We start from the raw sequence: 21,538 nt of genomic DNA, 5'->3' as shown, positions 1-21,538 counted from the left end.
GAAATAGATGATCCAGTGACTGGGTTTAATAGATCTAGATTTAATTTCCTGTATGGATCTGAGTAAAGCCCTCATTTACGAAGACCAGAACAACATTATTTTTTGAATTTATAAAGGTACAGTGGGTGTAAATTCGTTTCAGGTCAAGAAGCATCTGCACTTTGATAACAGATGCAACCTGAATTTATTTCTTTTTGTAGCTGAGAGCAGGGAATGTGTTTCAGTGAAGACCTTGGATAGGTCTCAAAGTACTGTTTTATTTCATTTTTAATGCTTTGTCACTTAAACAATGCACCCTGCAGGCAAAGAGACTTTTCAACATAAAACTTCTTGAAAAAGTGAAAGATTTAGTTTGCTCTTTAGAAAACAACAAAACATTTTACAAGACATCCCATTACCTCTAGCAGGGGATTAAAATATCCCAGATAACAGGTCTGGAGAACATGATAACAAATTCTAGGGGGCGAGGGTGGGGAGAGTAGGGTTTCTGAACCCAAGCCAACCTCAGCAAAAGTACAGTTGTTCCCCATCTCACAGTATAGTTTGCCCTCAACGGCTCAGAGATTACAGAGAGCTGCTGACTGTTCCGCAAAGAATGTCTCCACCAGTTTGGCAACTTAAAGCAAGCAGCTTCTTTCTGATTTCTTCTCATACTGAAAGAAATTACTTCTCACCTGCATTGTAGAATTGATTGAATGATTACTTTCTGCTTGGACCTGTGGTTTTTCTTCATAATTCGGCCACTGACTCTGAGCTGGACCCATTCGATCCTGGGACTTTGAAGCTGGGAATGTGAAATATTCTCTAGTATAGGTCTGTGTTGGGATGGGATAAGCTTCAGGTCGTGGAGGCAAAGTCTGTTCCTGAAAAAGGTAGAAAGAACATAAGGTAGAATTTTCCAATCACACAGATCTGTACAGAGTATTATTCTAAACATTTTCCAAACGTTTTCTTTTGTCTCATAAGAGCATTATTTGTCTGGAACAGGAGATAAAGAGGTTGTCTAATATCAAACATAACTGCAGTTATGACTCATGTTTTTATGGTCTGAAAACAAGTACACAATATTGTTCAAACATAAGAAATCACAAGGACAACTTCATGAACAAAAAAATTTAATAAAAACACTCGAAGCTGTCTCAATCTTTCATTAGCTGTAACAAGCAAAACCCCCACCCAGTCACTAGCACCAGCATTATGCTCAAATAGTTAAGACAGATGCTGGTTTGACTCAAGCACACTGCCGCTACTGATAGCTAAGGAAAGTTTAATAGCCAGCATTTTGCTTGCCACTTCTGACCTCTGTACAAAGGTTTCCAGTAGAGACTGAGGTTATTTTGGTGGTAGTTCCAGATGCATATGCATTCTTTCCCCCGGGGCTTGGAGGCTGATCTGTTGGAAAGTTGAAGTGCACATTTACATGACTCTTAATAAAAATTTACATAACTTAATAAAGTAATAGTATTCACAAAATAACTGGTTTTTCCTTTTAATAGTTCTAATGAGGCTTCCTCCAAATGTTAGTACTCCATTGTCATTTTAAACTTAATCAATTTTTTAAAACCATCATCTGCTTTTTGGATACAACAGCTCTAAAACTGGTGGAGGAGGCATCTGCCCCTAAAAGAAGGATAATCTTACTTACTTGCTACATTGGGACTGGAGCGATGATCGGCTCTGTTCTTCATTAATCTATCATCCCCTGGCAGCTTCTTTGGTTCATTGTACTCTGTCCACGGCAGCTGAGGGCTCTCAGGTGACCCATTTTGAGTGGAGTTGTTATACAGTTCAAAACCTTCACTCTTTGGTCGGGGTTTACCTGAGCCACGGCGGTCAGAAACTGTAACAGTTGGATATGTATTTTCTCCCTTTCACTTATATTAACTACCATCTAGTATATATTTTTTCAAACCAGAGTTACCTTGTATTTATAATTAGAAATTAGTTTCCAGTAAAGCAAATGCTTGTGTCCTTACTTCAGATACAGGATCCTACACTTACATCAACTATACAGGATTCCTTTGATTTGTATGCTTCAAAAGAGCTTTTGAAAAGGTACCACAGTATTTGGAAAAGCCAAATGTGCTTTACTGAAAAGTCTCTTGCTTACTCTCAGAAACTTATGGCATCTGAGATGGTGTTGTAAACTGGATTATAAAGATTTATCCTTTTACCCTATTCTTTTCTATACTGTAGTACTAACCTAGATGTAGAAAAGGTCTTCCTCTACAACATTATTTTACATAAGACTTAAATATGTCTTTTGTTCACTGAAGTAGGGTGATGAAATATGTAACATTAGAGAAACACGCAAGAACTTATGATCAGACACAGAAACTTAAGAAGATGCATTTCAAGATTTCTAGTTTAAAAAAAAAAAAAAAAAATTTCAATGGCAAAACATGTTCCAGGGGCTTCTGTTTCTATTTACTTCTCTCTTAGTCATTATATTGTGCTCTGGTTACAAGGAAGTCGTATTCCGAGAGGAAAGAAGCCTTTATGAAAGGGATAAAAAAGCCACTGGAGTTTATTTAGCACCCTTTTTGTATTCATTATATTCTCTTTGTTAAAATAAAAATTCCTTCAAATGAGAACTGTATTTAAATTCATCACTTAATTTTTTAAAAGGTACATATCTGAAGCATTTATTAATTATTAGACTAGCATAATTTCAAAAAATATTTAAAACCATTTTAAAATTGAATTTTTGATAGGAAAGGAAATTATTTTCTGTGCAATTATGGATTCTTGTTTAATATTTTGGCAATATTTGGCAAACTACTGTGAATTATTATATTTTCTGCATTCTACGACTTATAAAGCTGTTAACATACACAATATTAGTATTTTTACCTCTTTGCATCATGGGGGATGGCTGATTAAGCAGGGTTGCCAGACCATGGTAAATTGCTCCTTGTTTTGCTACTTCCAGTGTTACTACAGAACCTGTCCTAGTCATAAGTTCTGCTGCCCTGCAATAAAAGCCAAAGCAAACAAACCAAAGTTAGGCACTGCATTACTTAGTTCTCATTAATTATCAGTTTGTATGTCATGATTTCTCATGTTTATTCTAATAAGCCTGTTTGACAAAACAACTCTTTCTGATTAATACTTAAAATAATTTCAAAAAAAGTTAGATGATGATGACAATGACTAGAAGATGTCCTACAGGCAAGTACTATTTCCAGTTTCTGCAGTTAAAGGTCAGAAGTCAAAATTTTTAATATTAGAGCTTTTAGAGCTAAATAAAGTTTGCTCAAAACTAAAGCCTGAAAGTGTAATGCAAACTCTTCTACATAGATAACCCACGTCATATACAGAAAATACTACATGAACAGTTGAACTTGTTACTAAGGTTATTCATAGGCAGTTATAAAAAGCCAAGACAAAGCCTAACATGTAAAAAAAAAAAAGGTTCAGCCCTTTCTAGTAAATTACTACTCTAGCATTTTCTTCATGTAAAGACACTCAAGGAAAGCATTCCACACCTTTCCTGGGACAGGCCCACCAAACTTCGACCATCCACACTGAGCAGCTGATCCCCTGCAGCCAGACGACCATCCTAAATACAAATTCAAGAGATTAGAAAATTCATATACCAATACTACCATGGTCTAAACCAGTTATTCACACACTAGTAAACAAAGGATTTAAAAGCATTTCTGAAAGATCCTTCTACCTCTGAACTTCTGATGTTTAAGAATATTACTAACCACATCAGCAGCACCTCCTTTCACAACAGACTTCACATATATCCCAAGTTTGTCTTGACCAGCACCCTATAGAGAAAGAGGCATTATTTTATTACTTTTATATTTGATCTCTTAAGCATACCACAAGTGTTAATCAGAATTTTACATGGCTAGGTAAACCTCTAAGTTCTCATCACTTTTAGATATTCTACAACTGGAAAAAAACAATTATACAGAAAAGAGTTACATTCATTTAAAGTCAAAAGAAAATTTTAATATTAGGCCTGAACCTGCAAGCATTATTAGAAACAAAGAATATTTGGTCTTAATGCAAGCTTGAATAAGAAAAAAAATACATTAACTAAAACTTATACTTTAGATGTTTGCTCTAATCTCCTTCTAATAAGAAATACTTATTTTCACTTTTACATGCATGATATTATGTTCCAAAAGACTGCATTATTTCCCTTGCTAATACCCAAATGAAACAAGGTAAATTGCAGTTTACAAGAAACAGGAATAGAAATGCTTTTTACATTCATTAGGACTGTAAAGGAGCTAGTGTAAAGGAACAAACAGTGCCTCTAGTTTTAAATTAAACAAGTAGACGCTATAAGTCTTTCAGAGCTGACAGAGCCAATACTTAAGTCGACTGCAAAACCATGCAATTTTGTCCATAAAACATCTGCTTCAAAGTATTCCACTAAATTTTGAAAGGACTGTTAACAGTGAACTTACGCCGAGACAACCAACAGATTCAAGACGAGAACATAAGCATCTATTCAAGCCATGCTGTTGCATCATCCACATGCTCCAATTTACAAGACACCACACAGATCAGTCTAAATGTTAGTATCACAAACCTTTAAATTGTCACTTATAACGTAAAACAATCACTTATGATTTCATTATCTACTACAGGAAATGGTGCCATTTTACTCTGCAATTTACTTGGAAGAAGAGCACTAAGTTTTTAACAGAGCACAGTTTTTAATGTAATGTTGTTTTCTGAAACAACACCCCAAGTTACTTTGATACTGAATATGTAACTTCCTGCTTTCTTCCTCCACCTCAGCTTTACCAACTTTTTTTTTTTTTTCTTCACAGCAAAAGCATTGCTTCCACTATTATATTAAAGTGAAATAAAAATCAAGGTAAAGTTTATTCAAAAGCTAGTGTCACATATGGTTTTCTAAGCAAGTGAAAGACCTATTCTTATTCATTAAAACTTGAATTAATCCCAAATGCTTACTCAAAAGCCACAGAAAAGGAATTAATTCAAGTCTCATGATTCCAGATTAACATTTTACATGTCCAAATTTTTCATAAAAGGGAAAAATGTGCAATAAATAACTAAAGTAAGGACACTTATGTCGGGAAAGAATATAATGGGCTCTAAAAACTTCTAGGTAACTGCAGAATATTTTAAACTTTATATCAAAAATCATTTAAAGTTATAAGAAATGCAAATCAAAACACAGCTAGATAAAAATAATGAAAAACAAAATCATGCTTCACAAATATCTTTTTCTTCCCCAACCAAGAAGCACACAGGGAATGATGATCTTGTTGACAGAACAGCTATACTTCCAAGACAGTCACGGCAAGATCTCTTACCAGGAGTTTTTCAAGACTTCAAGGTGACAACCTGTCCTTGTATATTAATAACTGCTTCAACAATGGATAGGAAGTTGTTTTCACAAAGAATGGAAGTTTTCAGAGAAGCCCTAAATAAATGTGCTGTTCATCACGCTCATAAGTGTTCCAGAAAAAGGGCAAACAATAATGTAACTAAATTTACCATACAGAAAATTTATCAGTTAAGTCAAAACCAAGAGTTGGAGAAGGATCACATGATGCTGAACACTGGAGCAATAATGGGGAAAAAATGTATTTCACTGGTCCAAATGTGAAGTAATACTCCAACCTTGTAAGGGACCAGTCCCCATCAGGGCACTGGCAGCAGAACAAGTTACCACCTTAATTTGTTGGGAACTGAAAACAAAGGTGATTTGGTTTATATGCTCCTTCCTCTGCCTCCAACCACTACATATACCTAGAGGCAAGCTCTTTTAGTTCCAAAGAGCAAAAGAGTCAACAGCAATTCACCTACCCACCTTGTAGTTATAATCTCAGGCATCAAGTCGTAATACTAATTGCCAGGGACCAAAGAGCAGTTGTTCTAGGAGGCCAGACAATCTAAGGTTAACCAGAAGCCTCCGAAGCCACCTGGGATTGACACTGTTTTTATTCTGTCCTAACTTCAAAGGATGCTAGCAAGAATCTCATCCCCTTGAGTTCAGGAATTCAAAGAAAGATCTCCCTAATACAGTCACAGATTAGGTAAAACCAGCAAGCCTTTGAAAGAGCATTGCCACTTAGAACAATGCACATACTAATCAAGCAATTCTGGGATTGAGACTTTACATTAGACACTGTATCCATACATATCACCTTTCTTATGACTGTTAGTGCACATTAAATGAAGCTGAAACCTTTTATTTAAGGCCATGAACTGGTTTGCTGATAGTGATGGGATAAAACATTTCTAATTGCATAAACAGCCATATAACAGTTTCTAAACTAGTTTTAGCTCCTCAATAAAAACCTTTTTAGTCACTGTTTTCAAAACCATCTTCACATATCAGTTCAAATATCTGGAAGCCAACAGAACTAACAGAAAAGATCAAAACAGAAACAACCAGTCACTAAAAATCTAAAAGGTTCACATTTAGGAAACCGTTTACAATTCTGATTACTGCTTTCCAAAAATGACAGCAACAGAACCATGAGGCTCAGAGGACAACAAGGATGATCAGAAACATGGAACAGTTTTCTTGAGAGAACCAGAGATAGACATGGACTCCTCAGCTGAGCAACAATCAAGGAAGTGAAGGTCTATGGGATCATGAGTGGCACAGATTGGATTACTTATCATCTCTCTAATCAGCCAACAGAGAAAGCTTTCTTACTCATACTGTCACAGCTAGCCTATTTTAAACCAAAACACAACAAAAAAAACAAACCCCAAACATTTTCCATAGCATTTCATAATTAACTTGGGAAACTGACAGGAACAAGACTGCTGTAGATGCCAAAGTGTAAACATGCACAAAATAAGATCATAGATTCATGTAACAGCCCTTCAAAGATTTTCAGAGAAAGGGGAAAAAAAAAAAAAAGAAAAAAAGAGATACCGATATAACGCACTCTGAAAGAAATTCTGAAATTGCAGAAAGCTAGAAACCAGGAGGAACCATCTTACACTTGTTTATGTTCTCTGGCTAAGTACCCCACAGCTGGAAGATACCAGATCAGATGGATTTTTGCTTGAACTGCTCCTGGGGTATAAGCCTTACAGTAATTCTTCATTATGAAATGAAGGAGCTGACATTTTAAATGTTTTTATGAAGCCTATACAGTTTGTCAATCCCTTTCCTATTCTTTTAAGAGAAGTTACCAGCAGATGTGTTAGCTCCAAGTCATCTCACTTAATACAGAACTAATGAATTTTGAAAGCATAAAAAATGATTTAAAAATAAATCTCCATTCAGATTACATTAAAAAAAAAAATCTTTATCAGCTACCACATCTACTCACATATTATTAAGACAAATGAGTTCCTTCTCTGCCTAATTCACATGCCATTTAATGTTTCTAACAACATGCCTTTGCTGTCACTTATGCTTGGGAAGACTTCTCACTAAGCATCTTCAAATTTAACTCATCATCTTCCCTCAACTTTTACCCTAAGATATATAGTAATTTGAATCCAAATCCTTAATTTCTACTGAAACAGACTTAATTTTGCTTCAGTTCCACCATTCAGGAGACTGCCTTAGAAGGAAGTGTACTGTTATTAAAGACACAACAAAGATGTTAATATATAGCTAGACATGCACACTAAACTCCAAAGTGAGCAAAATTCTCACACACACTACATGAATGTTTCTCCTGTCATTTACTGACATTACAGTAAAACAGGTTTCTTTGTAAAATGCTTATTAATGTGCTTTTCTTTCGAAGGAATGTGAAGGTCAACAAAAATAAAAGTATTCCCTCACAAACAACAGAGAGCAATGACATGTGTGTATCAGTAACAATAATATGGTAAACATTTTTTTCAGTTTATTTTCTCCAATCCTGAATGCCAAAAGCATGTGTATCTATAAGCTGTTAGTCTGAACAGAACACCACAACTGTAGAGAAGTTAAATGACTCTGGAAATCAAGAATTTAGTAAGCATGAAAAGATGGTTTATAAGCCCCTCTCACCCACCCAAAATTAACTTACTGGAACCTGTAGCACATTTTCTCAAATATATATAGTCAAATACAAAACCCAAAAAACCTTTAGAAGTATTTTTCAAAAAACACTCCAGTAAATTCTAGATTTTTAAAAAAGCCACACCCACAGTAGCAAACTGTCTACTGCTACCAATCTACCTGTTTTCTTTCACATTTGAAGCAACTTTTTCCCACAATCCTTGCAGAAAGTGAAATGATAGTAGCCTTTTGAGGAAAAATTTGGGAAATCCTTCCCCTTCAGCAATAATTTAAGGAAATTTTCAAGCCGTGTAACTGGAAAACCCCCAGAAGCCTACTACTGCTGCTTCAGTTCACCTGGGTGAGAGTATCCCTGAACAGAATTGCATGAGCGTAACACTCTACTCTGAAGACCTCCTTTTGTTTAGCTCTAAATGAAATCCATTGCTGCAATGCATAGCCAAAGAGGAGAACCATAGGGAAAAAATATCTATAAGGAAGGTATTAGCTGATCAGAATTAGACAAATAGTGAAATTGAACTGAAGAAAGGGAACACAATATTTAAAAATTCTGGTACCTCAAGTATATTAGACCTAAGCTTCAAAATGAGAAAAATCTCCATTCTGTGCTTTTACAATAGTTAAATAATTACTATGAAAGAACAACCCAGATCATAAAAACTGCATAAAGCACAGAGAACTAAATTTGGAGGCCAGCAGTGGAACACCATTTACACATTTCAGTATTTTTTGAAAAACATTATATTAACTTAATTCCAATGACACTAGCAGTGCACTCATTCCGAGTGTCACGAAGAAACCCACCCACCTGACTGCTCCCATGCTGTCTTGCACTTGGACTCCTGCAGGCACTACTGTGTCGTGGCAGGTCCCACAACAGATCCAACTGAGGGCTAAACTGACCATCCCCAGACCCCCTCCTCCCAGATAAAAGCTTTGTTTTCAACCAAATCAGCTTCCTAAAACTGTTTACAGCACTGCGTGATTGTTCATAACCATACAGGTAAGGGGTGTGCTAGGAGGGGTCTGGATTAATAAGGGGTGTGTGTGTGTGTGACATTACTGTTAAGCTGTTGTGCTAACTTTTATGAGGTTACAGCAGCTGTGTTCCTGTGCTAACAAATGTGTAATTGTCAGGACCTGTGAATATATAGGACAAATATCAGGTGGGCTTTTCAGATCAGACCCCAAACTGGGCTTTTCACTGCTAGAAAGCCAAAAGCCCTCTTTGAGAATAAAAGTAAGAGCCAATAATTGTTCATCCTTTAAATGTAAGAACATCCACCCGTGTTTAGAGCACATCTGTGAACTTCCACTAAGGAAGTCTTTTTAATAAGCAATACAAAAAAATGCCAAGGGAGTTTGACCTAACAGAGAGTATTTCAGTTTAAAGTGCCCAAGTAATTCTCAAATGGGTTAAAACAACATGATATAAAATATTCAGTGCTTCACTGCTGCAGCCTTAGACTCCACTATTTGGTGAATAATGTGATTTTTAACCTGACAAACCTAAACTGTTCTGAATTCCTAAATCCTACTAGGTCACCTATTGATTTGTCAAGCAGCTCTGAGAATTATCTGCAGAGCAAAAGTATTCTAGCAGAAGTTGAGTCCCAAAACAATTTCAAAACCCAAAAAGAGCCACAAACATGCAGATTCCCACACAGAGAAGCAAACTACACCGTGGAAAAACATCTTCGTTGTAAGCGTTAATAGCCTGCATGGCAAACACACCCAAAAGACATTTCCGAACTTTGACAAGGCCTACCCATTCCCCTTCTAAAAATGGATTTGTGAAAAATACAAATCATCCTAACTTAAAGCAAGGGATAGAGATGAATACCATATCTAGAATTGAAGCAAATGTATTCCCATTAAAAAAACCCAACACACCTTTACTGATGTAATTACACAATGGGATAAAAATGTTCCTTTTTTTTTTTTCCCCCCAGGAAGCTTAGTCAGGTCTCTGAGTAAAAACATGAAAAGGTTCTTGACAATAACCTTCTCTGTGCTTGGGTTTATTCATCTTTAGGATGGATGTACACAACCAACGCATGTGGGAAACTGAGGAGAACAATTAAGTCTAGTACCCAGAATGAAGCCACGCATCTGCATGAGGTGCAATACCTGTATGAAGTTTTTCTTATCCTCTAATTCTTATCTTAAGAAGTAATTTAATGCTTTAAAATAGCACAAGTTGAGAGATGTTAACATACCACCCTTGCAAGTTTGGCATGCAACTGAGTTAAGAGTATGAGAATAATTAATCCTAAATTTGCTGTGACGTACAGGTTGCTGCAGGAATTCTATAACAATGGGGAACTTTCATATTTAGATGGAATTTTAATAGATCTTCTAATATTACTTGGGAGGTAAAGGCAAACATAAGACACTTCTGCATACAGAAGTCTGCTTAGAATGCTAAGTCAGGTCTTTATCCCAAATCTAAATGAAGAAGAAAGAAAATGTATGGGAAAATGTTTAAGTGACCAGACTACCTTGTAAAAAGTAAATAAACAAGTCCTCTTCCTTTAGGGCAAGAATGAAAGGAGCTACAAATCAAGAAGATAATCAAATAACTGAGATATGAAACACTATCAATAAATCCAGCCATTAAAACTCACCAGCAGTTCTATTTCCCTTAGATCTAGCTTTATTGCATCTGTGTGGCCTCCATACTCTGGCCCACAATATTTAAAGTGGGACAGAAAATACGTAAGCTTTTAGAAAAGATGGCTAGCTTTATTTTTGTCACAGTAGCCTAGTTTCAAACAGTTCTTTATCACAGAACAAAACCATATTTAGAAAAATCTTACAAGATAGGAGTCTAAAATTACAACCTGGGGATATAAATAAAAGCAAGGAAATACAACACAGAGAGGCTTGTTAAGTTTATTACACATTTAGACGATGATGATTGTTGGGAGTTTCACATCAGTACTGTTTGTAGGTCATGGGCTGCACGGTCCATGCAAATTTAACTCTTCTTTTGAGATTAAATAAAAATTTCAAATTATTGAAGTGGTACTAATTAGGCCCTAGTTTACTGTAAGCATTGTTCAACAATGTTCAGCTACGTTCTAAGCTAACACATATAAGGAAAACTTAAATCATAACAAGAGATACTTATTTTTCTGGTGGTTTGTAGTTGAACTGACAAGGGACCTTCTCAAAATAACTGAGTAGACCCTACATATGAACTGACATGGAATCTTCTGCACCTGAAGTCCACTCATGTAGTAAATATTGCAATTCAGCTACCACAAACTGTAAAATACATAAATACTGTAATTCAATTTCAAAACACTATAAACAGATCATAAAAAAGAAAAAGGATGTGCCCCCTCTATATAATGAAATATTATATAAAATAATACAAAACTTCCCAAATCAATGCTTTTCAAAGCAAAAACCCCATATCTGTTAGAAGAAACTAAAATTGCAGACTATATTCCCAAACCATAAAGTAACACATATATACAGTAAAACAGCAGAGGATTTAATGAACAAGAAAGAAGTAGTTTATACATGTAAGAGAGAAAAATTAGTGGTAGTTGTTTGTTTCAGAAGATGTTTTATCATTCCTCCTTCACACTGAATAAATAAAAAAACCAAACCACAACCTAAAAGCAACAACCACCAACACCCTTAGAGTATCAACAGAACTTCATCTGAAAATATGACCAAAGACTGGAACTTCACCAACAGCTTTCAGCCCTTACAAGAAAAACCTATTTATCTTGGAGATTAATGCATTCAAACAGACTAGAGCCAACAAAATAAAGGGTCAAAATTAAAATCTCACCCAAAGCAATAACTTTAGAAAAACCCCAACATTGGTATATACTGACATATATGTTCATATATGTATATATACACACACATAATATTATTCTCCACTGATCCAGAAAAAATGCTTGATAAGTACTTACATTTGGAAAATTAAGTAACAAAACCTGTAAACTTCCATTTATAAATGTCTTTTCTAAATAAGCAGGAAGACAACTGGAAAACTTTTAGTGTCCCAGGACACACCACCAGATATAAAGGAATTTAGTAAAGACTTTACTGAATAAGCAAACAGATTGACTGAATGACTTTCCTGTAGGCCCTAAAAGATTTAGAAAAGTTCTGAAAACTCATGCAACTATGGCAATCCACAGAAAATAAAGGGCAAATTTTGGCATCTCTGGTCAGCCCAACTTCAGTCTCTAGATTGCTGCTACAATACACTTCAGAGTCATGGAACTAAACCCAGGGCAGTAAAAATAATTAAAAAAAAGGTGTCTAACACTAGAGTCCCTCATTAAAAGAGAACCTGGAAGGTGAAGAAAACAGTAAACTCCCCAAATATTAGGTTTGTTCATGGGATCTCCACTATTCAGGTCACACAGACCCCAAGCTCAAAAAAATCTGGAAATTTGCTGTGAGCAGGAGAATGGAGGGAAAACGGAAGTTGATACAACAAAGCCAAGTCAATCACATATTTAATACACCAAAGGAATAAAAAAACCCCTATAAGAATACACTCAGCTGACCAAGATTTATGGCAGACGAAGGTATGCAAAGGTTTCACACCTGTTGTCCAAACAGGTATTTGTCCCTTTTAAGCCTGGCATGATTCTCTGCTTGACTACTAAAATTCTATGATATTCTATGTATCTAGTTAAAGAAGCCAAAGGACTGAGTTGGATAATGTAATTTAACCTTGTCTTTTGAAACAGCCTAACAAGAAACAAGTCATTTTCCATCACATCTGCTTATCATCTGGGCCATCTATCAAGCCACACATCAGCGTACAGTAGTCCATACTTGTTTTCACAATTAGTGTTATTTTGCAAGCCCCTCCTTGCTCTAACAGGATTGCACCCAAAATACTGCATTTGTTTAAAAAATTACTATGAGAACTACAGAAATAGAAGAGGCAGCATTAAAAAAAAAAAGTACAGCTACTCCTACAGAATAATCAGACCAATAAGGAAAAGAATGAGATAGACTACAGTGATATGAAAAAAGAAACAACTACTCCTACTCCAAAAGAATGTACAATTGAGGACATAAAAGACTACAGTAGTAATGATAGAATTAAAGAAAGTATTCAAGGAGAATAGATTTCATTGCTAGTGTTGCTGTGTTACGAGTTTTATAAGACCTCCTTGTCAGTAATGAACACAAGAAACTTTGGCTCATGTACATTAGATCAGCCCTAAAATTGGAACATGCTATATAGTGCAACTGTATATGAAGTCTGAATAACAGGAACATCAGATATAGTCTTCCTAATGGCAGTATCACAGCTAGCCCACAACCTGGTGAGTCAGTCACCATGGAAGCATTAAAAGCAGACAGAAGAAATCCTGCCAGCTCCTCCTTCCCATTTGGTATTTGCCAGGACAAGCAGCCATAATGGCATGGTGGAAATAACAGGCGGGTCCTTTTGGTGAGTGTCAACACGCAGCTGGGTTCCCAGGCGAGCCACCCATGACACACCACGTGAGGTCTGCCACCAGCAGCTACACACCACCCAGCCCCCCTCCAGTACCCCAATCTAAAGGTATCAGAATGGGAAAGAAGGTCCGTGTATCAACAAGGTGATAATCTCTTTAACAGTCAAGATACTCCCATCCTCAAATATCATGCCCCACAACTAGCTTAGGTGGACCACAAACTAGCTGTACTTTCGGCGAGGTTGGTATATTCTTGCAGTTCTAGTACATCTATAGGGTGACCTAGCTATTTAAATATCTATCATTAGAATTAAAACCATGAAAACTATTACAAGCACACTTTCCCAGTTGTTCAGAATGACAGCAAAATTGTAGTATTAATTAAGGAAAAACTATGCATCTGCACCTAACCAAACTGGTAATGCTCCAGACAATTAACAGTAAGGTCTTGTCTTTACTTGTTCTATACCATCATTTGCCCGTACCTGTTTAGCTTCACATGTTCTGTTTATCACTCCAATAAAACTGAAGCAGTGAACAGCTTCCAGTAAAGACTGGCAGTATCATGTTTGATTAAAGAAAAAAAGACACTTCAGTAACAATTTTTTAAAAAATATTACACGTATTAAAAACTACTTTAATTTACATAAAATGCAAGAAAGCCTTCTTAATGACCTTTCAATACTGATTTGAAGATTTCTGTCTTAAATACAAGAATATTTAAATGGTTTCAAGCTTCACATAAACAGTAATGTGAAAAACTCCTCCTGAAGCAAAGGTATCTTCACTCTCAAATTATAGTTTGGCTGAATCCATGCAGGTGTGTCATACAGGTACCAATCTTTTCAAAGTAATATTCCAATTTAAGTGGCTTCAGATACGAAGACTGCGTGTCACAACATTCTAGTGGTTCAGATAAACGACTGGAGATTTAAAAAACCCAAAGATTTTGCATAATTATGCAAACGTTTATAAATATTTCATTCTAATAATTTTAAATGATGTAGTTATCACATACACATGTATACACATATATACATACATACACAAATACATCTTGCTGAAATATCAGGACCTGGTATCTTTCACAACAGTTCAAGGATGACACTGTTTCCAGAAGTTGGTCTTTTTCATTAAGCTTCTGTAGTATTTTACAAAAATTAAACAGTTTAAAAACAGAATGAATCCCTTCAACTAAAAACCCAGAATGAATCCCTGCAACTAAAATGTCTTTAAACAAAACCGGACAGAAATGTAGCTATCAAACCTGATGCCAGCTATCAGGCCTGAAATCTTTTACTTGCCTATGCCCAGAGTAGATTTTATTCATTTTTATCAGGGCTAGGTCTCCGATTCCAGACTCTTAAGTTTACATAGAAAACATCTAAGTTTTTATAAACATCCTTAAACGCAAATTTATGCAAAAAAATGAAGTTTCAATCTGGCCTACCTGGCAAGTAATTAGTCTAGAAGCATTTAAATATCCCAAGCTTGTAAGCATTAAAAAAAAATTACCAATTTGCTAAACTATGCAGGCAGTTTACAAATGTACTCTCTAAGAAGTAAAAGCAAAGTTTTCTCATCACCCAAACACTCACGGACCCTAAAGCTGCATGCATTCTGTAGGTTGTATCTGGATGAGTACATACTTATCTACTTTATGTACTGAACACACTATATCTACAACTCACTGAACTACTTGGTGTCAGCCCACAGGAATGAGAAAGGCCAACTTTGTAGTTCCTGGTCCCACCTCCAGTGAGGGCAAACTTCTCTGGCCTTGCAGATCAGAAAAAAACCACTTTGTCAGAGGAAGCAAAGGCCTCGGCTGTCTCAAGACCAATGTAGAGACTTTGAAAATCTGTCATTGTTAGACAAAATACCTCATAGCATGCCCCGTATAACTTCCAAACATAACTGAGGTGAACCAGCCTACTGTATGTAAAGCTGGTCTGTTAGCTGTGGCTACAGCTGCTCTGCGTAACATCATCCCCTGACTTAAAAAGAATTTTAAAACTGACCCATGCTGCACATATGTAAACTTCTGTTTTCCTCTCAAATTCTCATACATGGGGTGGGGGAAAACCAAACATTTTTGGAGTTGGACAAACTACAGTCACAAGTGGGCAAAACTTTTCCAATTATAACAGGCAGTGGAAATTCAAACTTCAGTGACAATCAACATTATACACAGGCCAAGAAACACCAGTCTTATCATCTGTGGAGAATTCTGTTGCAGCTTTAAATTGCACTGGGTGGGAAAACAGATGAAAAACAAGTGTCTTACTATTCAGAGAAAAACTCACTAGATTACAAGCAGTACAGTACCACAGGACTCCAAAGCATCCAACAACCTGGAAATTTGATATCTAGTGTATCCAGAACCTCTATTTACAAATAGCCCCAAGAGGAATAAAGAGAAAGGACTGAAGAGTTCTGTTGTTCTGTCTAACAGAATAATGGTTACCTGTTACTTTTTTATAAAAGAATGTTTGCAATCAAGATTGACTAGTACACAGAGCAAGAAAGAGAATATATGCTCTATCTTCCTAAGGTGTGCTTCTCCCAGGAGATAAAAGACCGAAGAACCCCAAGGTGTTCTGTAATGGAATTCCTGAAATGGCATTAACAAAATATGCAGTACTGTAGTCTTTTGCCTATGTAGTAGTTGATTTTTTTTTTTTTTAAAATAAAATAATTGTGGTATTCAGAAACCTTAGTAAGGCAGTTAGATAACCACTGAAATTAGGCATGCTGATGCAAACAGCTGTAGTGTCTTCTATGCTAGACAGGAGTATACAAATATGTAACAATGTTTATTTTTCTCACACTCTGTAAATTGAGTGCTTCTAAAAGACATCTTCTTTGATGAAAGCAACTAAATGAACTAGCTAAATCAACTGGCCTAAAGTCTTATTCTGAGAGTGGAAGCAAATATACAACACTTCCTACCTAACTGTACTTTCCCTGTTTCATGAGAACAAAAGTGGTAAGTAAAAGGAAAATGCTTTATATACGTCATTCGCAAAAGACTAAGCAAGTTTTATTCATTAATGTATCTTAACCTTTCTGACAAGGAAGCCTCTTTTATCATTATAAATGCTGCAACTTAAGCATCATACAATATTCTACAGATGGATAAAAGAAGACTTAATTTTTAACAAAAGAAATGAAATACATGAGCCTGTTTGGTTCCATTTCTCTTTAGTTTCAAAGGAAAAATCTTTTGTTGTGCTCAAGGAAAATACATTGCTTGAGGTCTATTTAAACAAGGGTTAACTTTTTAATGTATGTTTGCTATAAAGCAGTGACAAACTAAGGGCTATTCAGAGTTATGTACCAATCTACAAGTTGCACTGAAAATTCACTGATGCTCTTCCCTGTTACGGCAACTCTGAACTAATGCTTCAGCTTAATTATGTCTGTGGATAGGACTTCATAGACAAGATACACCGGGCAATCTGTTTTGGAAGAAAACCACCCTGTATCCCTGCACTTTTTCAAACAAATGGCTCTTGGGTCTATAGTTAAGGACAAATTACAGTCCAAAAAGACTCCACAGCACAATCTTCCATGTAGTGCTGCTCTGCAGTTGCAGATGAATACAACTTAATACAGTATCAGTGCGTACACAATTACATACTATTAAGTGCCTCAATTTCTATTCCAGTTGAGAGTATTATTCATACACAGAATTTGTTAACTTCTGAAAGCCTTTTTTGATAGTAGGAGTAAAAAATTTAAATTAAAATGCTATTATTAACATGTATCTAAACAGAATTTTGGAAGCTATTTGAATGCCAGAATTGAATGGAGTCTGGTATAGGAATTCTAGCTAAAGCATATGTGCACCATAACTTTTGCAGGCTTGCTAGCAAGTGCCTGCATACAGAAGGTATTACTGCAAGGAAGAACTGGCACATGAAATTTAAAACCCTCTTTGTTAAGGAAGGCATTAAATACAAATGTCTGGGTGACCCATTTGCAGTATCAATCTAAATACAAGCGAATAAATAAGACAAGAAACACTCTGCTTGAGCAGAGCTGTGGTCTCACAGCTAGTGAGCATAAAAATCATGCTGTGCTGGCATAAGCTTTAATTTTTAAACAGCATATGAAAGCACTAGCAAAATTTTATAGAACATATACAAGGTACCAAAATTTAACCAAAAACACTGCTGGAAGTTGTGAATCAACAAGAAACGGGCAAATTGCTAACACACAGCTACTTATTTGTTCATGACAAAGACTAAACTGGCAATTTACGTACTATCTTATTCCTGTGAGACTGAGAAATCTGTGCTGGAAATGACAATAGTATATTTTTATTTAAGTTCTCCTAAGAAGCCTTTTAAGGCAACGTCAGTCGTTCAGACTGCTTATGTGAATTAGTATCAAACATTAAAAAAACCAAAACAACTTCTAAATCTTCTCAATCAAACATTTCAATTAATTCATGCTGGCAGGAAAGTGCAAAAATTTTCCTTATACTTAGAAAGCACAGACACAAGATTACTTGAGATACAGAGGTATCTGAAATCTCAAGATCTGGAACACAAAGAGCTAACAAGCAGCTAAAAAAAAAAAATAAATCCCATCAACTGTCTATATTTGCAAACACAGAGTAGATAGAATCAAATCAGTAGATTGTGTTACCATTAACTATAAACCTAATTTTCAGTTTGGAAAAAAAAAAATATTTAAATCCACACAGATTATCTAAAAAATTTTTGTATAACAAACTTTCAGAAAAAATTAACATCGAAATTGACGTTTCTGGTAGTCTTGAACCTGCTTTAAATTGACTGTTAAATATAAAATGACAATCAGTGGTTTAGAAAATAAAGCAAATTACGATGATTTAATTATACCTTAAGGACCAAAATTTTGCCAATAATACATACTATTTATGGTTAAGATGCCTCACACTTGTTTTTAGAAAAGTAAGCCCCTTCTCCACCAATATTTATTGATGAACTTTCTCACTCAGTGTTTGAAATGATTCCATTAAAAAAAGAAGCAGCTTATCACCATCTCATCCTATTTTAGCAAGCACTTGGGGAATATTTAATCTAACCATCTGTTAAAAAACACTAGAAAATAAACTCTGATTTATATGCCAGCAGGGGCATATAAAGGCATTTTAAGGTGCTTGCATATATTTTAAGGTAACTTTTTCTCTTATACTAATAAAAGATGACTGAGCAAGAAATAAAGTGTACCATACTTTAAAGAACTAAACTGTTGTATACTAATCACTATAACCAGCATGCGAACAACAAAACCTACAGAACATGGGAATCCTTTCTTTTTTGCAGTAGCAATCTAAACGGAATTTAAATGCCTCTACTCTTGTGGTGAATGTGTTGAACATAACTGCAACGTATTTGCATGCTCTGGTCTTTTCAGAACAGTCTACAGGATATTAAAAATCTTGCATATACCGTTTGGGACATCAATTCTACTTCAGACTTTATAAGGGGAAATCAGACTTTTAGAAGAACCTGGATTAAAGCCAACTAATATGACAAGTAAACAGATTACAGGTCATGCTATTCATGCTCTGCTACAATAAAACAGTAGTTATCACACCTGAAACTTTCAATATTAATAGTCACTTCAACAAATTTGAGAAGTGCATATGAAGAACAAGCTAAAAAATTAGTTTTTTTCTTTCTACATTTTAGGAAGTTAGCTACTAACATCTGACTATATTTAACTGCATGCTGTATTACATTGTTGCTACATGAACAAGTAACTACTGGCAGGTTTAAACAAGCAACAGAGCAGGAAAAAGTACAGGGATAGTATTTAAAACTTCAGAGAAAAACAGTCCCAACAGAAACCTGAACAGACTTACCATGGATTCTGTTCTTCCAACAACAGAAAACCACATTTTGATCTCCAGGACTACAGATCCTTGAAAGAAAAAAAACAATTCTCCACTTCTCTTTCAGCCCTCAACAGCAACAACCACTCTAGTCTGCTGGATTTTCCAAGATACCCATCCAGATAAGTTGGAACTGGATGCTATGACACAGTGTAGCATTTATCAACACCAGCTATAACCAATACAATATTCAGACTCTTACGTAATCAGTTATGCTGTTCTGACTTCCATTTACTTTAGAGGTTTTATTAAACTTTGAAAACTGCTAGAAAAAACAAAAAGGGACCCCTTTTGTACAAAAGACAAAAAACCTCCAAATTAAACAGAAAGTAATGTGCTGGCCCACAGATGGCTGAGAAGTCACATGCGAAAGCCCCCAAAAAGCGATATATTTTTAAAGTAAACTGCATGCACACGCTGCTTCCAAATCATCTGGATTTCATAAAAACTTAACCACAATGTGGTTGGGAGTCAGGCAGCTTTTAACATCAAAACATCTTTCAGGGTTACAGCAACCAAAGTCTGCACACAACCTCAAAAAGCAATACTGTTCCTGATGCCCGACCACTCCTACCAGCTACATTTCCATATACCTATTACAAAAGCTACTGCTAATAAAGCTATAGAAGCATTATTGTAAGAAAACATGCAACACCTACAGAAGGGTGGAACAAGTTACCTTTTTGGATCACATCTGAAGCTACACAATTTAAATAAAAATAAGTGTCTGTGTAAAGTATTCAGTTTAAGAAATCCTGTTAGGTATTTTCCCAATCTAAAAACCAAAACGAAACCCAAACACAACACTGTTTACAGTGCTCTGGCAGCTAACAGTTGTTGCATAACTAAACTCGTTTTGTCTGGTAAGTATGCATATAGCATACATGCTTACTACGTGGTTGCTCAAAGGGGCTGTCCTGCCTCAGAAAACACCCTTAACAGTAAAGTGAGGTTAACTAAGTGATGCGCAGCATTTCTGCTCTCTCTGGCACTCCTGTAAGGCCTTTAAAACTCCTATTTCACAGCTACTCATATTTTATTTAATTAGAAGTAACACACTTAAACATTTCACCTGTCAGGTTGAAAGATGATCAAATAGAGGGTTCCCCAGGGCCCTAACACTTCCGTGTGCTCCTTGACTTACCTCCTTTGGTTTGGTTTTAGTTTTTCATTAATGTCAGCGTGTTTGCAATCACCTAATATGACAAACTGAAACCATATATCATAAGCAGGTGCACAGCATTTCAATGCAAGTTGCACCACTTCTCTGCTTGTATAAGCTTAACTTTAACTCCAATCATCCTTTTTGATTGTAGCAGACAAGGCATGACAATCACTTGGTAATTAAGAACAATTGGTGTGGAAGGGGTAAGTCACAGTATCTAATTTCCCGATTAAAAATTCTTAATTGGCACATACTTCATTTATCTACTAAACCCCTGCAAATTAATAAAACCACAAAGAATTACCAAATGATAAATTTGCTGAATGTTTCCTCAGAGATGAGCACAGATTACTCAGAAAGTGCAGATTTTTTTTGCCATGGGTAGAAAGAAGGAAATCAGTCAGTAGGAATTATTTTTCTTTACGATCTCTGAGAATCTGCTCATTTCATCCATCTCTAGGATACCCCCAACCTACATTTTAACAAACTCCGTCCAAAGCCTGTGACAAGTATGAGGAGCCCATTAAGACTTAACAAGAAAGGCAGGTCAGCACTGACATGCAAAGGCATTCTCACAGCATGCTACTGACAGCAACTATTTTGTCACATCACAGGAAAAAAACAACTGTTTTCCTAACCAAAGCTGAAAAGATTCAGAGTTGTCTCTCACTGGTTGGAGCAGGGCCACCTGTTGACCAGCCGCTGCATTTTCTTTTATTACAGCACTTTTGAAGCACTCTAGAAACCAACAGTTCAATAAATGTAATTGGGTCAGCAATCAAACTGGGATCCTGCGCATGGCATTTGTATTTCTGAACATGTGTATTTCTGAAACTGAATATGAGCTTTCATTTCTCCAACCATAACATACTTTCATATGAGCATTTCATAGCCAACCTTTTACTACTAAAAGAGTTAGAAAAAGATAAATCTATTCCCACACTTGTCTCTCCCTCTTAGTTCCAGTATTCTATCCCGTTAATGTTTAGAAAATTTTCACAAAATGTCTCCTGGACTTCTTCCTCCATTTTCCTCAGCCAAAGGTGGGAAAACAG

The 21,538-nt window shown here is 35.9% G+C and overlaps 1 protein-coding gene across 28 annotated transcripts in view; it reads right to left on the bottom strand.

Moving 5' to 3' along the window:
• The window catches only part of AFDN (afadin, adherens junction formation factor), a 93,155-nt gene that overhangs the window by 19,225 nt on the left and 52,392 nt on the right, over nt 1-21,538 (bottom strand). For 26 of the 28 annotated variants that reach the window (XR_003398130.1, XM_026846179.1, XM_026846161.1 and 23 more), the window contains 6 exons: nt 3,714-3,779; nt 3,489-3,562; nt 2,854-2,972; nt 1,646-1,840; nt 1,301-1,392; nt 675-863 (listed from right to left, as the gene is read on the bottom strand). Coding sequence is in view for 27 of the 28 variants with exons in the window: in XM_026846179.1 (XP_026701980.1) it covers nt 675-863; nt 1,301-1,392; nt 1,646-1,840; nt 2,854-2,972; nt 3,489-3,562; nt 3,714-3,779 (735 nt within the window). In the remaining variant the exon portion in view is untranslated. The remainder of the gene's footprint in view (nt 1-674; nt 864-1,300; nt 1,393-1,645; nt 1,841-2,853; nt 2,973-3,488; nt 3,563-3,713; nt 3,780-21,538) is intronic. The other 2 variants (XM_026846169.1, XM_026846166.1) reach the window with 1 other exon arrangement.

This window comes from Athene cunicularia, assembly GCF_003259725.1.
Source record: "Athene cunicularia isolate RWA chromosome 3 unlocalized genomic scaffold, athCun1 chr3_part1, whole genome shotgun sequence".
In the NCBI taxonomy this organism is placed as follows: Eukaryota; Metazoa; Chordata; class Aves; order Strigiformes; family Strigidae; genus Athene; species Athene cunicularia.
The sequence above is the reverse complement of the archived record's forward strand: the minus strand, read 5'-3'. Positions and strand labels throughout refer to the sequence as shown.